Raw genomic sequence first — 19,994 nt, 5'->3', positions numbered from 1 at the left:
ATTTGCCTGCTCCTCAGATATTTTCCTAATAAAGATTGGAGGAGGAGCTACTGTAGTGTCACGGGGTTCAGTGAGGGCAGAGCCAGCACCTCAGTTAGCAGCTGTGACTGTCACATTCTTTTCTACAAAGGTGATGAAAAAGAATTCAAGTAAAAGGTGGGGATGGGACTCAGAGCACTGGAGGCGTGGCCAGGGATGACCCCAGGACAGAAGGGGACAGTCTGGGAGACATTACACATTTGCTTGGTAAACTAGCATTGTCTTCAGTTAGGTCCAGCCGGCTCTGGGCTGCTGCCTGAGATATTTTTGGTCCTGCTGCCATAAACCAGACATCTCTGCATCACAGGATTTATGAAGGATTTTCTTCTCTCATATCGACTTCTTATAACATGACTTGATCTTCAGTAGATTTCTTAATCACAAGACTTGTAAATCAAAATTACTAATAATTTCTATTTGGCTCTTAAAAATTAACTTTCATTTGAAGAATGTATTATGATTTGCTTGCTTATTGTCCACTTTAAAACATTTTTATTACAAAGGAGACATTGCAAATGTAAAAATTTTATTTCATCAGCGTATGAGGTACATGCATGATTTATATTGCCGAAACCCTTTAGAATTTAGGCATTGATGTAGTTCAAAAGCTACAAGGAAAATTAGAAGCTGGGTCTCTATCCTTCTTTCCCCTCTTTTTATTGAATTCGTGGTGGCTTTTAAAGAATTTAAAGGCATTAAAGATAGTTAAAACCATCAGACATTCTGCTTTCCTTAAAATTCAACAAAAAAAGAATAAAATAGCAAGCCTGGTTTATTTACCTGAATAATACTTGTCTCACTCACGCTAAGATCATAATGAAAGAGAGGGAATCTTTAGAGTTACATTATATAGTATAGTAAAAAAAAAAAAATTAAATGCTAGAGGTTATATTTATCCAGATAAATATCAGATTTATCCAGCCAGTCCACTGACATACAGACATATCTGAGTGCCGTGCCAGTCATCGGAGCCAGGAGTGTATTATGATTTAATGGTACCTCTCTTCTGCATTTGATGAGCTGTCCTAGAAAAACATTTTGAAGCAATAAAGCTTCCATTTGGCTCCTAGGTAATGAGGGAGGCATTGCTCTTTGCATTAATTATTTACTCAGGAAGTGGAGTGACCAATTGCTAATAAGCTTTATCCAAGGAACGTAGTGGAAAACAAGAAAATGCAAAAGTGAGGTTCTGTTCAATTTCATATGCAATTAACAAATACCCAGTGCTGAACGGTTAATGCTGTCTTCCACGTGACTTCTGGCCAGCTGTATTTAAGTGCGAGTGCCTGTCCAGTGTATTAAAAGCCTCTTGGTCTAAGGAAGGATTGTGTAGCCAAAGCTAATGACAGATGAGAGGAGGCAGTAACTGGTGAGTAGCTACGACTGGGCTGATCTTTATAACTTTGAGTAGTGGGCTTATTTTTTAAGATGAGCAATAGTGACTTAGGCTTGTTAGTTTACTCCGTTTTGGAAGGGTTCCCTTTTTTTTTTTTTAAGATAATTATGCTTTTGCGTAACTTGGGAAATCTGCTCTATATTGTAATATATAGATTATCACATGATTAAACGGCTTATAAACCTGAGAAAATTTCTTATTTGCTCTATAAATAAATATATATAATGTATTTCTTGGAAATAGTTTCTAGGAAGGAATTAACATTTTTCTTTTTTCCTGCAAGTAATTAAATGGTCCCTTCTTCGCAGTAAATGCCTAAGATTTAGCAGCTTCAAGATTACAACCAGAATATTGTATTCACACAGAAATAGGGGCTGCTCTCAAGTAATTTCAGAATCTTAACTTCGAAGCACTTTGGCGCTATTATAGCATAACATTTTTATTGCATTTGCTTTAAGATTCTTGATATAATTAATTTGCCTGCTTTAGTGACATGAAAAAGAGATGAAAGTCACAATTATTTTCTCCCTTAAAGTCAGCTAAAGGACTTGTATGCTAATTCTTCTTCCCGCTGTCACTGAAAAGTAGTAGAGCAGAGTCTACACGGTGGGAGAAAAATCCGTCACATAAATCATATTAAAATAGGCCACAGAAATGATCTGTAAACCCAACATTATTTAAAAGAGAATTGCCTTGATACCATTATAAACCAATTGTGAACTCATTTAATATTGCATTCTTTTGATTTTGGATTTTAAACAATTTCCATTTTGAAAACTGTTTGAATTCTAAGCTTACTATAAATTACTTTTGAACTATACCTAAAGTCAATTTTCAAGATATAGTCCATGAAATAAGAGTACTTTGCTTATTTGGATTCACAGCCTTTGCTAAAGGGCTACAGAGCCTGATGAGTAAATATAGCAATGAGATCAAAGACAACAAAAGACTGCTCAGAATTTTTCTTTCCTACACCACATTGTGTCATATTGAGACCTGAATTCATTTATGTTACAGAGAATCTTATTGTCTTCATCGAGGAAATAAGAACTCGGATTAGAAATGGAATCACCTTGTAAGATACTAGATTTTGCACTAATCTCTTTGTTGGTTACTAACGATCATTGGGTTGAATTATCCCCTTCAGATAATCACTCCATTCAGAAGACTAATGCTGTGCGCTGAGAACAGAAAAGAGATGGAGGATTGGATCAGCTCACTGAAGTCTGTACAGACCAGAGAACCTTACGAGGTACAGTAGCATCTCTCCTGTCGTCTCGTGTTCTTAGAGAATAAGTGTTAACCGTAGAACTAACGCCCTCCCCTACTAAAAAAAGACACGTGTAGATTCATTCAGCAACTTGTTTAAACCTAATATTGATTTTTTAAATTTAAAGCAAAGAAATTATGATTTGAAATTTTAATCATAGCGATATACATTCCAAACGTGAAGCGTCTCTAGTTCTGTTCTTTTGTTTGGCAAATCTGTGCTAACGTCTCATTTCTAGGTGGCCCAGTTTAATGTGGAACATTTCTCAGGGATGCATAACTGGTACGCCTGCTCCCATGCCCGACCCACTTTCTGCAACGTGTGCCGAGAGAGTCTCTCTGGAGTCACCTCCCATGGCCTGTCCTGCGAAGGTACAGTAGCATCCTCTGTGTTTTCTCCCCCAGCACTGACCTTACCTAGGTACACACGCTGCCATTGGTATGTCAGTGATGTGAACAGAGAAATATCACAGGAGAACATTTCCTCGGGTGAAGCAGTAGCTGGGAGCATCTCAGTGGGACCATAGTGTTTTTTGTTTGTTTGCTTTGGTTTTTTAAAAATATACATTTTTTAATTAAAAATTTTTTTATTAATTTAATATTGTATTATTTAATAATTTTATTTTGGCAGGGGGGTTATTAGGTTTGTTTTTTAGTTTTAGTTTTTAGAGGGGGTGCTGGGGATTGAACCCAAGACCTTGTGCTTGCTAAGCATGTACTCTACCACTTGAGCTATAATCTCCCCTGGGACAACAGTGTGTTAATTTTATTGTGGCTTAAAGTGGAGCTCTGCATTCATAGGACCAGCTTAGGAAATATTTCGGCTCAGTAAAAGGTAACATAAGATCATTTGAAGGGAAGTATAAACCAAAATGTAATAATATTTCCCTCCTGAGGAACTAGCAATTACTGTTAAAGAAAATTCTTTAGACTTTTAGATCATTCTAATTTCCTAGTATTCCTTTTCTGTCTGGTTTAATCAGGGAGAACAAAACCTCCTCTGAGGACAGTATATTCCCTTTGGAGAAATTTCTGATTGTTAGTTATATTGCATTGCTTGAAGTGTTTTCTTTTATTTCCTTAATGTTTAATTGAAATGGATGCCATCCTCTAAATTTCTTTAAAGTTCTCTGAAAATAAGGTTACGCTATTGTTCTCATTACGCTGTTATTCTCATGTGGGTTAGTTTTGAATTTAAGAGCACTGACCACTTAAAAGAAATCCATTAATAATCACTGAGAGAAAACTCCTACCTTCTTTAGACTTACTTAATTTAATACCTCAGTGATCTCATCAGTGTGTACTACTTTTTGAACTATATGTAATACTATTATTACTTTTTTCCTCTAATACAAAAAATTCTTAAGCAGTTTTGAATATAACTTTATAATAATTAAATAATAAAACAGAAATAGAGTCACAATTTTCATTCATTTTAAATTATAAAATCCGAGATATATCAGTATTTCAACTATTTAAGATGACAGCCTAGTGGGTAAGAATGGAGCTCTGTAGCTAAACCCTCTGGGTTCAGGTTCCAGTTCCACCACTACTAACTGACCAGGAGAAGTAATTTAACCCTCTTAGACTTTTTGTTTCCTCATCTGTAAAATGGGGATAATAGACGTTCATACCTCATAGAATACTGTGAGAATTAAATGAGAGAATACATACAATAAACTACTCTTCTAGTCAAATAAATTGTAGAAATTTGTAACTCTGTTCTATAAGAAATTCATCAAATCAGTAATTACAGATTCCATCATAGCCTGGTGCATTAAAATTCATGAAAATGAGAATTTGGAGGAAGCATTAAAATTTTTTTTTTATATTTAAATAATGATTGCAAAGATATAATTGGCCTTTATGACTAGTGATCTAAAAGGATTCCTGTAGCTCTGAGTCACTCTACTGGGGCTGTGATATTATGGGGTCATTTTGAAGGTCTTTGTACTATTATCCTATAGTCTGTTATCCCCAAAATGCTCAAAACCATATCAGATCTAAGATACTCTGAGGTACCCTTCTGATTTGAGAGTTATGCATTATTAAATGCATATTGTTTAGAAATTGAAGATCATAGTGACACGGTGGAATATTTTTCTAAGCATTTTGAAAGAAAAATGAAAATTACATTAGCTGGTAAGAATAGATAACTTCAGAGTCTTTAAATAAATGTGTTACACTGTTCTGTTAATAATGAAGTCTTCCTGATGTTTTAAGTCTCAAATATAGTATTTTTAAAATTATACTTTAGAGGAATATCTGTTAGTGTTTATTTTCTCTGCTGATAAAAAATTTAAGTCTGCAGCGTCTTGCCCGTTAGTATTTTTAGAACTGTAGTGGAAGGTTTAAAAAATCCCAAGGGTCTTATAAGTATATAAAAAAGTTCTCTTTTTATTTTATGAGACAGTAGTTATTTAGGATATTTTTATTGTAAACAAAGCTATACTTAAACTTTAGAACCCCCCTCGAAATCTGAATAAATGGCTTGCTTGATAAAATTAAGGGTTTATAATACAGGAAGCTTTAAACGTTACAACAGATGCGAGAATACAGAAAAAAACTCGCTCAACAATGACAATGAATAACATTGTATTAGGATGGAATCCAGCTTCCAGTGTGTAAAGCCATCACTAAATTTACTTAATCTTTCTGCCCTTGTTTTCACAGTAAAAGGAATCTCTACTGATTTGTCTTCTAGGTTTGTGTTGAATAATAACTAAAATTATTATTTTAAAGCCTTGCTTATATGAAATACATGAATGAGAAATAGGAGACAGAAATTATGTTTCATAAATAATCCCCTTAATCAATTGAGAATGTTAATTATAATTTCAGAGCATAATTGTGCTTTACAGTTATTTAAACAGTAAATTAAGAATAAAAAGTTAAATGGTGATTTTTTTTATCAGCAGTGTCAAATATCTCAACATGGGTACTTACGAATTTTTGTCTTAACCACTGTTGAACACTTATGTGGTAATGACTGAATATTGCAATAAAGAATCTTAATTTTATTACATACCAGTGTAATTTTGAAGTTCTGTGGTTTTGAAATAATGGCTTTACAAATCAGAAAAAAGTGCTTTATTTCAGAATAACTTCTTTGGAGAAAATTGTCACCCAACCAAATTAAGATGCTTATTAATCATTTCCATTCCTTAGTGACCATAATTACAGTCCAGTTTGTTTTATTATTATCATTATATGTTATATTAAGCAACTTTTAATTCTCAAGGCTCATTGCATGAAGTGCTTTATTCTTACAAAAGTGATTTTTATTTTGAATGAGCTGTCCAATTTGTAATGGCAAAAATCTTCAAAAAGCCTCGAACTTATACCGTAACCTTCTTTATACTTCCTTCTTTGCCTATTAGAAAATGCTTATTGACTGTTAATAGCAAGTACTTATTTTAAAAGTCTGCACTTTTTTACTGCACATATTTAAAAAAATTTACATATATGTACTGTTCATTGTTTCTAAGAACATTTAGAGCTTTAGCTTTTTAAACTTACATAGTTATAAAAAGAATAAAGCCAACTACAAACTAAGAATTAATTCAAAAAGATACATACACCCCTCTGTTAACAGCAACATTGTTTGTAATTGCCAAGATATGGAAGCATCCGAAATGCATATCAATAGATGAATGGATAAAGAAGATGCAGCGTAAGAACCTCGCGCATAAGAAAGAAGGATATTTTGCCATTTACATTAACAAGCCTGCTTTTTAAAAATAAAACCAGGACCATGCTTTTGAGAAATACTGTAACAGATGAAAACGTTTAAATAGTTTAAAAGATTAAATAATTTAAAATAGTCAGTTGGGGCAAGACAGAGCAGGTCATGCTTAAGTTGTTTTTCAAACTAAGCTTTTTTCCTATGGTGCTGTTTCTTTACACTGTTGTTTATCAGCAATAAAATTCAGTTGAAAATTTGTTTTCTATATGAAATCTGTGCTTGAGTCACAAAGTTATTCATAACAAAAATAGTATGATTTCCAGGAAAGAATTTACCACGTACACAAAAGAGCAGATGAGTGAAACATTTCCAACGTCTATAGGCTAATATTTTTTAAGGAAAAGCCAGCTCCATTTAAGTGGCCATTTGTCTATTGGCTATTCCTGATACCCGACACATTCTGAACATTTGCCTATGGATTCCTTAGTTTTTTCTCTTGATCCTTTCATTTTTATGTTACATCAGATTAGGACAATTTAAAGAGAATGATGTGTTACCCATAACTTTGAATTTGTTACTTTAATTTTAAAAATCTGGTAGAAATTTAAAAATCATGTGAAAAAGAGTCACCATGTTTGGAATTTAACAACAGCTACCTTATTATGTTTCTACTGCAAGGATCTCTACTTTTAAATATTTATCTGAAAAGTCAGAAACTCATTAACATGAACACAGTATCCATTAACACTATACGGTGTCCCTAGAAGGGTGGATTAGCTTAGTAGCTGTCGCGTTCTGATTTTCATAAGCAAGGGTTAATTTTTCAAATAATCTGTGGTTTATTTGTTTTTTCCTGTGTGTGCTGCTGCTTTCTTGGTTGTTTCGTCTTATTTCTCTTTTGTAGACACCTTTTTGATAATGTGACTGGGGAGAATTAGTGATGCGTGTAGCAAGAACATCACTTCATCATTCCTTTTTCTACGTTATCATGTAGTCATCCCAACAGCATACTTCTCATAGTCAGTACCATCTCTGTGACCTCATCAACCGATTTCCGTGAAGCCTGGATATTTTCTTGACATGCTTGCACTTTAAAGCTCCCCTGACTTACCCTGTTCTTTATCTTACTGATATTTTCAAACTTTTAGGTATATTATATGTATAGAAAAAAAGCAAATCTCAGACATGTACAGCTCGTTGGATTTTCACAAATTAAACACGTTTTTGTAATTAACATCCAGATACCATAATTGGATGTTACCAGCACTCTTGTATTACTGAATTTTATTTTCTCCTCTGTGTGCGTGTGGTCCCCTCTCCTTAAAACTAATTCTTTTCGTATTCATCTCCTTTCTGTTCTTTTAAGAAGTAAGTGGAATCTCTTAGCAGCCTGTAGCTTGATAAAAGTGCCTCACATAACCCTAGCCCTGTTTGCTTTTGAGAACATTATGACTATTATTGAAGAGTAATGATAGAAACTTTGAAATATTGGGTTTTTTTCCACCCTGCCAGCCCTTTAAAATTTCATGCTGTGATTTCCTTTCATCATTGGTCCCAAAGTACATATTCCTTTAGCAATGGTTGACCTTTTTTTTTTTTCCCTTAGTGTGTAAATTCAAGGCTCACAAAAGGTGTGCAGTGAGGGCAACAAACAACTGCAAGTGGACGACTCTGGCCTCCATCGGGAAGGACATCATTGAGGACGAGGATGGAGTAAGCCCGTTCTGTCCCCGTCTCTCCCCAGCACCTCCGCTCTGTCATTCTCTGCTCCTGTGGAAATTAAGCGGGAGCGTCTATTATTAAAGTTACGGCAGAGTTAAGTGGGAGCATTTATTATTAGGATTCCATGGAAGGTTTTGGTTGATTGTGACTCTTTATTTTCAATTCAATCCTTCGTAGCTTCCTTCAGCTCTTAAATTTCGAGGGAAATTGTGTAAGGGCTTAGGAGTGGATGCTGTGCTGGGCTGGGCTCGAGGACCCTTGTCTGGCCAACCAAGATATTCTCTAAGGTTCAGCTCAGCTGTTTACCAGCTGTTCACTCCTCAGACTTTGGGTTCTCCCCTCAACAGTGCCGCCAGCCTTCAAAACCTTGCCTCCCTTCACCTTGCATGCAAATCTCTGATGACACTTCATAATCACTTTGGGATAATCCCCTTCCATGCCTTTCTTCTCAGCAAGACTACAAATCCCGAAGGGCAGGGCTTTAGTCTTAACTTATCGTTGTATCCCTACATTGCTCGGGACATAATAGATGCTCAATAAATGTGGGGGAAGTGAATGCATGCTGTGAATGATACATACCGCTGATTCCAGAGAGTAAGAAATCATTGTCTGTCTTCCCTTGGATAATGATGTCCTCCACTGTCTTTAATTTGACTTCCCTTTCTTCCTGCTGCACAGGTGGCTATGCCCCACCAGTGGCTCGAGGGTAACTTGCCCGTGAGCGCCAAATGTGCCGTCTGTGACAAAACATGTGGCAGTGTTCTCCGTCTGCAAGATTGGAAATGCCTTTGGTGTAAAACGATGGTGAGAGTTTTAGAATTGTTTTCCATTTAGCTAGTTTCTTTTTGTAACTTTTTCATGGGCAGAGCTGAGAATTTGTGGCTGAGCAGAGCCTGGTAGCACACACCCCCACTGTAAGGTTCACCTCTTTTCAAGATGCATTCCTCCCACTCTGTTTACTTTTGTCAGTGCCCTTTTGTGACACCTGCTCTCTCTCTATATTTCCTTTGTCTAAAACCCTCTTTCCCACAGTTTTATTATTTTTGATCATCTTTAGCCACCCTCAGTGGTTTGCTGTTGTCAGCCTGTTGTATCACCTGTTGTACACAGAAAGGCACCAAAATTTGTTTTACATACAAAGTTTAATTTGGCTACCACGCTGTGTGTGCACTCTGACAAAAAGAATACTGAGTTCAGTAGACCATGCACTGATATGATTTAAATTATAGGCATTTGTGTTATATAAATAAGTAAATGTTTAAAACTTCTCTGCATGTGCAAGAAAGCGGTGAGACACACACAGAGCAAAACATGGAGCCAACATGGGGCAAGGAATGGTCCCATCTACGCCAGACTGGGTGAGGACTGGGCTTCCACGCTGCAGGTGGGCAGTCAGAGCAGGAACTCAGGGTGACCTCGTGCCCCTCCGAGGGTGCTGGGGGGCTCAATACCGCAGGACGAGGAGGCAGTCACTGTTTGAGTGCTCACCTCAGCACTAGGCGATGCTGTCCGACTAGGTGGGTGACTGCCTTGCACTGGGGCTGAGTTGTTTGGTCTTGTTTTGTGTCTTGGAAGTCAGTCCCTTTCCCCCCAACGAAAAGGTGGAAAACCTTTGCTTTTAATAAGTACGACGAAGATCAGCAAATGTAAGAGCTACATGTTTGATGTGTTGATTTCATAATCAATGAGATTGATCTCATACATCATGGAGGAAAAGTGCTACAATTTTTTAGTCAGGCTTGATAGGGAATCTTGTGTTTCTTTTTCATTTTTGAATCAAAAATGATTCTCTTTGTCCCCATGCTTCTGTTAGTCATCATCAGTTGCCCTTTTATTTCCATGGAGATTACTTTTTATTTCTTTTATCCCGTTTAATATTAATAAAGACTATATTAGATGTCGCTTTTTGGATTTTTGCTGCAGTCCTAACCCTGAAAACCCTTATGCCACTCCTTATTTTAAAGAAGTGCTCCTGCAAACAAGATTGAAAATTAAGATTCCATCTCACCTAAGATTTACTTTTTGCAGGGACAAACACTGATGTGTGTATCTACCACCAATTTTATTAGTCTGCATATACTGAAGTCTGTTTTTCTACTTCTAGAAGCTCAGCTCTTCTCTTTTTTAAATTTTTAAATTTTTTATTGCAGTGTAGTTGATTTACGTTAGTTTCAGGTGTACAGCAAAGCGATTCAGTTATACATATACATACATATGTATTTTCAGATTCTTTTCTATTATATGTTATTATAAGAAATTGAATATAGTTCCCTGTGCTATACAGTAGGTCCTTGTTGTTTATCTACCTTACATATAGTAATGCGTATCTGTTAATCCCACACTCTCAATTTATTCCTCCCCACTCTTTAGTAATCATAGTTTACTTTCTATGTCCGTGAGTCTGTTTTTAGTTTGTAAATAGAATTGGTATCTTTTTTTGAAGATTCCACCAATGAGAAATATCATGTGATAGTTTTCTTTCTCTGTCTGACTTATTTCACTTAATATGATAATCTCTGTGTCCACCCATGTTGCTGCAAATGGCGTTATTTCATTCTTGTTTATGGCTGAGTAGTATTCCATTGTATAAATATACCACAACTTCTTTATCCAATTACTTGTTGATGGACATTTAGGTTGTTTCCATGTCTTGGCTATTGTAAGTAGTGCTGCTATGAACATTGCGGTGCAGGTGTCTTTTCAAATTAGAGTTCCCTCCAGATATATCCCCAGGAGTGGGATTTAGAAAGGTACTATTTAAGTTGTCTTTACATGCAGTATATAGGTCTGTACTTGTGGTTAGTGAGTAGTTTTAAATTTTACTAATTTTAACAGTATAAGTTCACTAAGTTTTTTACTTGCTCATGCTACTCACTCCCACCTTTTAAAAATATCACAAATAGGGGAGAAGTGTTATTACAGGTTATGGAAGGAGAGGTATTCTGGAATGCCTTTGCCCTCTTTTTTTTTCCTGGCTGACTTAAATATCACCTTGGTATGAAATCATTTCTGCCCTGCCCTGTGTCAGTCAGACGTGCAGGTTTCTGGGCCACTATCACCTCTGTCACATTCTTCTTAACCTTGTACGTCTTACACTTTCATTTGTCTGTTAACATAGTATTTTGCCTTTAAAATATGAGTTTCTAACAGCAGAAAATATAGTGTCTAAACATAGTCATCTATGTTCAGAATGAACCAAAACCATAATTCCATAATCCTAATGAGTCAACTCCTAATTTTTCCAGCTGTTGTCCAGCCTCTGGACATAATTTTATCTTTTCTGTAAAAATAGTCAAGATACAATTTTATCTCTGCTTTTCTCATTTAACATTGTTATAAATATTTTTCTGTTTTGCTCTTTTTTAATTCCTTTTAAAACTATCTGTGCATGCTTCTTTTTTGAAAATCCATTTGGATTGTTAATCATTATAAGTCATAATAGGAAACTGTTCAAAAGGTCATTGGCAGAACAAGAATCACTATTAAATTTCAGTTACTTTCTCAGAAGTTTTGATAAATACGTGTTCAATTTATACACTAGTTTTCTAAAAGGACTAATGAAATAAAGCCATGTTAAATAAGTGCTTCATGAAATTTCTTCTTTTACTAATAAAACATTTAAAGGCTCTCTAGGTGAGAACATAAATCATTCTAAATTGCTTGGGTCCTACTTAATGTGTTAGCCTTGATTGAGTGACGTTGAAACTTTTTTCCCTACAGAGTTAACACATTTGCTGAGTGCCTGTGATGTGTACCACTTAAGATGAGTGGGCGATGGTAGGACCCGATCCTTTTCCTTATAGAGCCAGAAGTCTAGCTGAGAAAATAGGCGTGGATGTACTTAAAAACTACAAAAACATGACAATGTTATAAAAGAGGTGTGGATAGAAAGTTATAAGATCACTGCAGAAAACAGCAGACACAGTAGAAATTGTGTTTACTTTCACTGAATTCTGTAAGAATTTTATAAGGTCAATGTCATCAGTTTTTCCTGTGGACAGTGATGACACATGCTGGTTCGCTCCCCACCTCCCTCCCTTTCTCCCCTCCTCCCTTACCTCCCTTCCTCTGCACGCCTTTCCCCTCTCTTCCTCTCTCCTTGCCTCCACCGGGCATTCAGTGACTCCATACTGCTTGCCTGAGACAATCATGGAAACAGGCTGCACGGGCCAAATCAAATTCCCATCTCTAACATGATTAGCTCATTCCTTCAAGGGATATTAAATATTATGCCATTAAAGTAATTTATGAGTTACTGAACATTTTGTGATGCACTTGGTCCTCATTTATCAGTTCCTTTGATATCATTTATGCCATAACAAAACAGTGATGTGTTTTTATGATTCTTGAAGGTTTCCTTCTTTGTTATTAGGTACACACTGCCTGCAAAGATTTATACCATCCTATTTGTCCACTTGGCCAATGTAAAGTGTCTGTCATACCTCCAATTGCACTCAACAGCACAGACTCTGACGGTATGTAGCAGTGGTGTAAGTGTATAATTTGAGCGTATGAATGTTGATAAGTACATCTCTTTACCTAGAATAAATAGAACTTGATGTCTAGAAATTGGTTATTCTGGTCAGTTTTTACATAATAATTCCATTTCAGTTTATTTAATTTATAAAAGAACATTTTAAAATTAAGGTTTAACATAGCTATAACAGTGGTGAAATTACATTGTATAAGATTTATAGATTTTACATTGAAGCAAATAAAGATCATTATTCTATAACAAAATGCAATCTGAAAAGGTTAATTTTTATAAGTGATTTTTTTTCTCCTCCAGAGTCGAAACTGCCCATTAGTGTAGCTCATATTTCAACTTGTTTTCCTACAATTTCAGCGCAGGAATTTGTATTCCTATAAATTCTCCCACTTCTTCCAGTATCTTACAGCTTAGTTGTAAGTACAGAAGAATATGTTTACAGCACTGGTTTGGGTTAGCATACTAATAACTTCCTTGTAAGCAAGCCAGATTACAAAATACCTTGATCATAAACCATCATTAATATTTTTCATCGATAAAGTGCCTTATGCTCTCCAAACTTTTTATATAAATTATGCCAATAGAGATTGTAAATATGAGGATATAAGCCACAGAAGATATGATTAACTTTGACTTGTGCTGTTAACAGCCCCTCCCCATAACCTTGATATATCAAGATTCTGTTATTTACTGTAAGGTTAAAGAATTTAAAATATTTTCTAAGGCCTTCTCAAGGAGCAGTTAAAATATTTTGTAATACTGAATATGAACATGAATTCTTTAACAAATGTGAATTTATAGACTATGATTGATTTCTCTTAATGATTAAGTATTGTTAAGGCAGGTGGTCAGTCTTAAATTATCTATGATTAATACTTTTACCATCTTTGGTATGATTTTACATTATAGAGCATACTTTAGAAGATATATTTTGTAGTCGTAGTATGTAAATAATAAGCCTATCTCCATTTGGAGGGCTAAATTTTAAGTTATTGTTAAAGTAATAAACAAGGTTCTTTATTTATGAATTTATCTTTTTTCCTGAAGTTTTGTTAATAATTTAAAAGAGAAAGCTGTACATACTGATCTTGTACTGTGTTTTTTTTTGTTGTTGTTTTTTTTTTGCAGGTTTCTGTAGAGCAACGTTTTCATTCTGTGTTAGTCCTCTGTTGGTTTTTGTCAATTCTAAGAGTGGAGATAATCAGGGAGTAAAGTTTCTTCGTCGATTTAAACAGTTACTAAATCCGGCTCAGGTGTTTGATTTAATGAATGGAGGTCCTCATTTAGGGTAATGATTATTGACAAATCTCATTTGAATGAATTGTTGCACTGACTGTGAAGTACGTTTGGCTTTTCAATTCACGAAAATTGTAGATTCAGCTAGACCTCTCTGTGTTGATCTTCCCACGCCTCCCTTTTTTTTAAAGCTCTAATTATAAATTTTAACACGACCATTTTGATATTTGTGTAACTTCCTTGTGTGCTGAAAATTCCAAAATTTGTTTAGAAAATACTTTAGGATGTGTCCTACATCAAACAACACAGTTTACTTAGCTCTACGAAAGAGCAACTTGTATAAATAGAGACATACCAAAAATAACCTTAGAAAATGATTTGTATGGAAGGCTAGTATTGATTTTTATATAATACAGATCATTGTTTAACCAAAGCACAGATTTTGTAGTAGGTCTCAAGGACAGGTCCTTAAGGATTTCAGACTCAGTTCACATAAATAACAAAAATAGTACTTTTGTTAATTGCTAGTTTCCAACTTTCTGGAACGTCACATAACCTAAAATTGGGGGGCGGGAAAAAATATATTTTCAATGAGGGAAATGCCTTGAGGCATTTTGAGTCCATTGTTAGTACATATGTATGATTTTCGTTGAACAGGTAATGTTGTGTCATCTGAACCAGGGACCTGCAATCTCCTTATGATTCACTGATGCCAACTCGGCTTTTCTCTTGAGCTCCACTGTCACCTTAACGCATGAATCCAGTAGAAATGGAGATTTTAGATATCAGTTCCTGAAAAGGCCTTTTGCATTTTGTGATTTAGCACTTTCCTGTCTTCTCTGTTTCTCTCCTCAGTCTCTCTATATGCCTCTTTTCACTTTTGTCCCTTCAGGGTCTTCCTTCTTGTTTCCACTGCCTTTTTCTTGCTGTCTCAGGCCCTTCTGGTCCCATGGTGTTGGTCTTCTTCATTTAAGTCCAATTCCTTCCATATGTGCTTGTACATCCCTTCTTTTCCCCTGTATGAGTCCGGGCACTTCCTCATCTGGCCTCTCTTCTCTCCTTTGTCACTTCCATTGATGGTTAGCTTTGTTTCCCTTGCTAGCACAATCTGTGTTATAATCCTTCATGGTTTTAATATCTTATATTCTTTTTTTTTACTGAAGTATAGTCAGTTACAATGTGTCAATTTCTGGTGTACAGCATGATGTCCCAGTCATGCATATACATACATATATTTGTTTTCATATTCTTTTTCACTGAAGATTATTATAAGATATTGAATATAGCTCCCTGTGCTATACAGAAGAAATTTGGATTTTTTAAATCTATTTTTATATATGGTGGCTAACATTTGCAAATCTCAGACTCCCAAATTTATCCCTTCCCACCCGTTTCCCCCCCCCCCCCCGGTAACCATAAGATTGTTTACTGTGTCTTTGAGTCTGTTTCTGTTTTGTAGATGAGTTTATGAGTACTCTTTTTCTCTCTCTCTCTTTTTTTTTTTAGATTCCATATATAACTGATACATGGTATTTTTCTTTCTCTTTCTGGCTTACTTCACTTAGAATGACAAGCTCTAGGTCCATCAATGTTGCTGCAGCAAATGGCATTATTTTATTCTTTTTTATGGCTGAGTAGTATTCCATTGTATAAACATACCACAACTTCTTTATCCAGTCATCAGTCGATGGACATTTAGGTTGGTTCCATGTCTTGGCTATTGTAAATGGTGCTGCTATGGACATTGGGGTGCATGTATCTAATACTTTATATTCTTGACATTTACTTTTTCCATCCACCCCTTAAGATTTGAAGGCACTCCGTTTGTGAAACTTCTTGATAGTGTCTCCATAACATATTTTTTCGATTTCCCACAATAGTTGAGGTGTACCAAGGTCCATTCAGGAGGTGAGAAGTGTCAAAAGTTGAGATGAAGGAAGACAGAAGTAAAATGATGGACCTGAGACTAGGAGAAGAGGAGGAGAAAAAGCAACTAGAAGTATGACAGGGGTACACCAGTGAGGTTGGTGGGTCTCCGGAACTGCCCCAAAGGCCACCTCAGAGCATCAGTGCCCTGGGATCCCTGCCCTCTTTTGTAATATGCTGCGTATGGAAATAACATATCCTTATGAGGGAAAGAGAAAAATCACCCCCTTTACCATTTTGTATCACTTACCTTTCATTCTCTTTCCTGGGTTCTGCTGCTTTTTCATTTTCTCGTTTCTCACTCCCCTATCCTCCTAATTTATCTCCATTTCTACTTATAAGCTCCTTTCCTCTTTATAGTTGAGACGTTTTCTTGAGTTAAACATTGCACTCAAAGTAATTTCTGTAGTATAATTCACATGTAAGTAAGAATTCTCATATTTAACCTGAACGTGAATACCAATAAATAACAGAATGACCGAGAATTGGGGAAAGTGGTTTTTAATGTATTTATACTTAAATAAAGTAATTCTTGCTTTCAGTTTAAGATTGTTCCAGAAGTTTGACAATTTCCGGATTCTCGTTTGTGGAGGAGATGGAAGTGTAGGTTGGGTTTTGTCAGAAATTGATAAACTCAACTTGAATAAACAGGCAAGTGCTCATTCTTTTCATTGCTAGTTAACATGAATGTATCCTAATCTAGTAACCCAAGAAGTGCAGAAATGACATAGTCCCTATGTCTCAACTTGTCTGAGGTCTTCTGTGGGGCTCTCTTTCAGTGTCAGCTGGGAGTCCTGCCTCTGGGTACAGGAAATGACCTGGCCCGGGTTCTTGGCTGGGGAGGTTCATACGATGATGACACCCAACTTCCACAGATACTGGAGAAGCTGGAACGAGCCAGTACCAAAATGCTGGACAGGTAATAATAACAAATTCTCTTCTAAAACTAGGTGGAAAGTGGCATACTGATACCCTTTTAAAAAAAATATTTTATTTACTTATTACTGTATTATTTAATTATTTTATTCTGGTGGGAGGGAGGTAATTAGATTTGTTTATTTTTAGCAGAGGTACTGGGGATTGAACCCAGGACCTTGTGCATACTAAGCACACGCTCTACCAACTTGAGCTATACCCTCCCCAACCCATATCCTGTTTTGATAATTAAAGTTTTACTGACAGTAAGCCCATGAAGGCAGAGACTTCCCATCCTTGCCCATCCCTGAGATCTAGAACAGAGCCTGGCATGGAACAGACACTCAGAAAATACGTTTTGGGAGTGAATGAATGAGTTATAAAAACAAACAAAAAGCAAAAACCAAACAACCTGAGAAAATTGGTTTAATGAACCTATTATTTTAAAGATAGAGTTTATGTTGATAGTAATTACCTTTAACTGATATTTGGGTCAAAAATCTTAAATGGTTAATGAGGGCGGGAGGGAGTACGTCTGATGAGTATGATGAAGGCCCCATCATCTTCTGGTTTCATTAAAACTAAGAATGACACATAAACTTTAGATACGTTAGAGCATCTCTTCTTAATTATACATATTGAGGAGGAACTGAACCAGTAAAATATGAAATACTAAAAGAAAAAATCCTTTCCCAGGGACAGGGAAGCATTAGGAAGACAGCTTCATATGAAGGAACCATCACCGTGTTTACTGGATCCTTGATTGCATCTTCTTAACTGCTTCCTCTCTAAATACCCCACATATAAAAAAGGCACCACAGGGTGTGTATGCTGAGTTCTGTGGAGGGGGCATTTAGAACTGGGGTGTGGGGAGCAGTCAGGACGCAGTAAGCAGTCACCTCCAGCATCAGTAGAAGGCGAATATCAAGATCTCATAACCTGGAGCTCATATGAATCAAAACAACTTTGATAGGATTAGCCATCTGTGGAACTCTTCCCGAAAATAACAAAATCTCATCAGGGAGCCACCAATCTAAAATGTAATTACTCTAAAATAAGCTATAACCTAATTAATTGTAACCTCGCCTGTCATAAGGTAATGCTGTCACGGCTGATTCTTTGGCTGACAGGATATTTTAAAAGAAAGCTGGACGTTCGTCTGTGTTTATCCAAAACAAGTCATGAGAGGGGTCCCCCAGTAGTTTGGGAGCAGAAAGTGGACTCAGTATCCAGTCTTTGAGGGAGGCTGGAGGTGATTTCCCAGATGACTGCCCAATTCAGAGCTTTCCAAACCACACAAGGTATTTTAAATGGCTTTTTGTTGTCAATTTAAATACCACTCTTCCCCACATCCTTGGAAACGCTCTGAGGCATTTCCTTTGCTCTGACTGTGTGCTTTTCCCTCGTATGTTATAAAAATTAACTTCTCCAGGTGGTTAGCCAAGAAATAGCACCCCCATGGTAAAATTCCTTAATTCAGACCAGCAAAAAAAAAAAAAAAAACATACACACAAGAAAAAAAATCAAAGTGGATTGAAAAACCTTGGACTATTGTCAGAAACACAGAAATATTTTGTTCTTTCTTTATTAAAGAATATGATTTGTAAAGACCAGGTGAAAAAAAATGGATGTTTCATAATATTCCACATCCTAGAAGCTTTTTTATATATATTAATTTATTTGATCCTCAAAACGACACTGTGGTTTTGGCTAAGAAAAGCATTATTATGACTGTTTTACAAAGATGAAAACTGAGTCTTGTGGAGACCGTGGGAGGAAGGAATGACTGATAATTTTTGTCCACCTGCCACTTCATCTCGTTTAATTCTCACTACACACTTAGAGATGGCTAATATTTTATCATCTCCATCTTACAGGTAAAAAGGCTCAGGAAGATTTTATATTATTGGTGTCACATAGCTAAATAAGTGGTTGAATTGGCTCTCTAAACCCCAGTGCAGACTCTGCTTCCCAGGGGCTTTGCTCAGCGCCACACTCTCTTTTTAATGCACGTGCTCACCAAATGGGTCCTTACCTTCTGGCGTCCAATAGGCAATAGCTGGTACCAAAAGGCATCCCTCCCTGATTCCTGCTGCCACTTGCTCATGTTCCTTCTGCCCCAGCCATTACCTGTCAAGGGAAGAAGGTTAGCGTGGAAGGTGCAAGGAACTTAAGACGTGTGGGTGGATTTCTTTCCCATTTCTTTAACTGTCCTTTAACCCGAGGAGTATTTCCAGCTCTCTGGGACTTGACTATCATGTTTCCAATTGTGAGTTTCCCTATTTGAAGTTCACAAAGTGTAATTATTTTATTTGTTCTCAGTATTACATCTGTTCTCTGCACTTAAATATAAGCTTTATTAGGGAAATTTTACTCAATTTTGTATTTGCAGACTCTGGAATACTGTCTGTCACTTTGAGACGTTCAGTACATATCTGTTGCGCAGATGGATGAACGAATGAATGGCTTTTTGTGATCAAATATATATAGTATATTCATGTCAAGAGTTGAGTAGTAGCTATACTCAACTATTTAATTTACACATCTTAATATGTAACCTATGTCTTTTGGGGAATTTTCTCAGAATTTTCGTTTTTATGCAAAGACATTAGTCTGAATGATATACTAGTTTCTGTTTAAATACTGATGCTAACCTTGGGATTTTCCTGCAGGTTCTATCACTGGCTTCCACTGTGATGTGCTTTTCTTAAAATTCATATGTCACAGTTCTGCTTTTGTTATGCTTTGTGTCTTGGAAAAATCTTTAACCACAAACTGTTACTGACATTGATAATGTCCTTTCCCAAATATCCTTCCCCAATCTTGAAACTGCGATTTTAGATAGAAGACTGGATTTATCTGGAATTGACTGCTTTTCTCTAACACCAAATGATTCAATGTCTGGTCTGACATTAATATTTACAGCCAATTGAAATACATGTGCTTCAATGACATATTATTTCTATTAACATTTTCCTCTCAATCCCACGCTTACTTTCTTAATGTAAGAAGGGAGATTTAGCTGATTTTCATTTCATGGCTTTATAAGCTGACTGGGCAAGACTGTTACATCAGAATGATTTACTTTTCATAGGTCATATGCATTTGTTTAATCTAGGACACTGTTTTAGAATTTCAGGCTGTGACCCATAGTTAGAAACTGCAGTTAGCATTATTTAAAAAGTGAACCAGAAAGAAATAGAAGTCAGAATGCATTGCACCGAGTGAGGAGGGGAGGTGTTGTTACATCTGTGCATTTCTCTCTGTGGGCCATGGCCTTAACATGTTGGGAGGTCATTAGAGAATTGGTAAGATAC

The 19,994-nt window shown here is 36.1% G+C and overlaps 1 protein-coding gene and 1 non-coding gene across 12 annotated transcripts in view; one reads left to right on the top strand and one right to left on the bottom strand.

Annotated features, from left to right (window-relative positions):
* The window catches only part of DGKH (diacylglycerol kinase eta), a 160,428-nt gene that overhangs the window by 83,793 nt on the left and 56,641 nt on the right, over positions 1–19,994 (top strand). For all 11 annotated transcript variants that reach the window (XR_012511716.1, XM_074378233.1, XM_074378235.1 and 8 more), the window contains exons 5-12: positions 2,583–2,687; positions 2,944–3,076; positions 7,996–8,102; positions 8,790–8,915; positions 12,484–12,586; positions 13,729–13,888; positions 16,305–16,413; positions 16,542–16,681. Coding sequence is in view for 10 of the 11 variants with exons in the window: in XM_074378233.1 (XP_074234334.1) it covers positions 2,583–2,687; positions 2,944–3,076; positions 7,996–8,102; positions 8,790–8,915; positions 12,484–12,586; positions 13,729–13,888; positions 16,305–16,413; positions 16,542–16,681 (983 nt within the window). In the remaining variant the exon portion in view is untranslated. The remainder of the gene's footprint in view (positions 1–2,582; positions 2,688–2,943; positions 3,077–7,995; positions 8,103–8,789; positions 8,916–12,483; positions 12,587–13,728; positions 13,889–16,304; positions 16,414–16,541; positions 16,682–19,994) is intronic.
* TRNAT-AGU (transfer RNA threonine (anticodon AGU)) lies at positions 16,828–16,902 on the bottom strand. Its single transcript has one exon. It is a non-coding gene; the product is annotated as a tRNA-Thr (tRNA).

The sequence above is a fragment of the Camelus bactrianus genome, chromosome 14 (genome assembly GCF_048773025.1).
Source record: "Camelus bactrianus isolate YW-2024 breed Bactrian camel chromosome 14, ASM4877302v1, whole genome shotgun sequence".
Taxonomy (NCBI): Eukaryota; Metazoa; Chordata; class Mammalia; order Artiodactyla; family Camelidae; genus Camelus; species Camelus bactrianus.
This window is presented reverse-complemented; position numbering and strand designations above follow the sequence as displayed.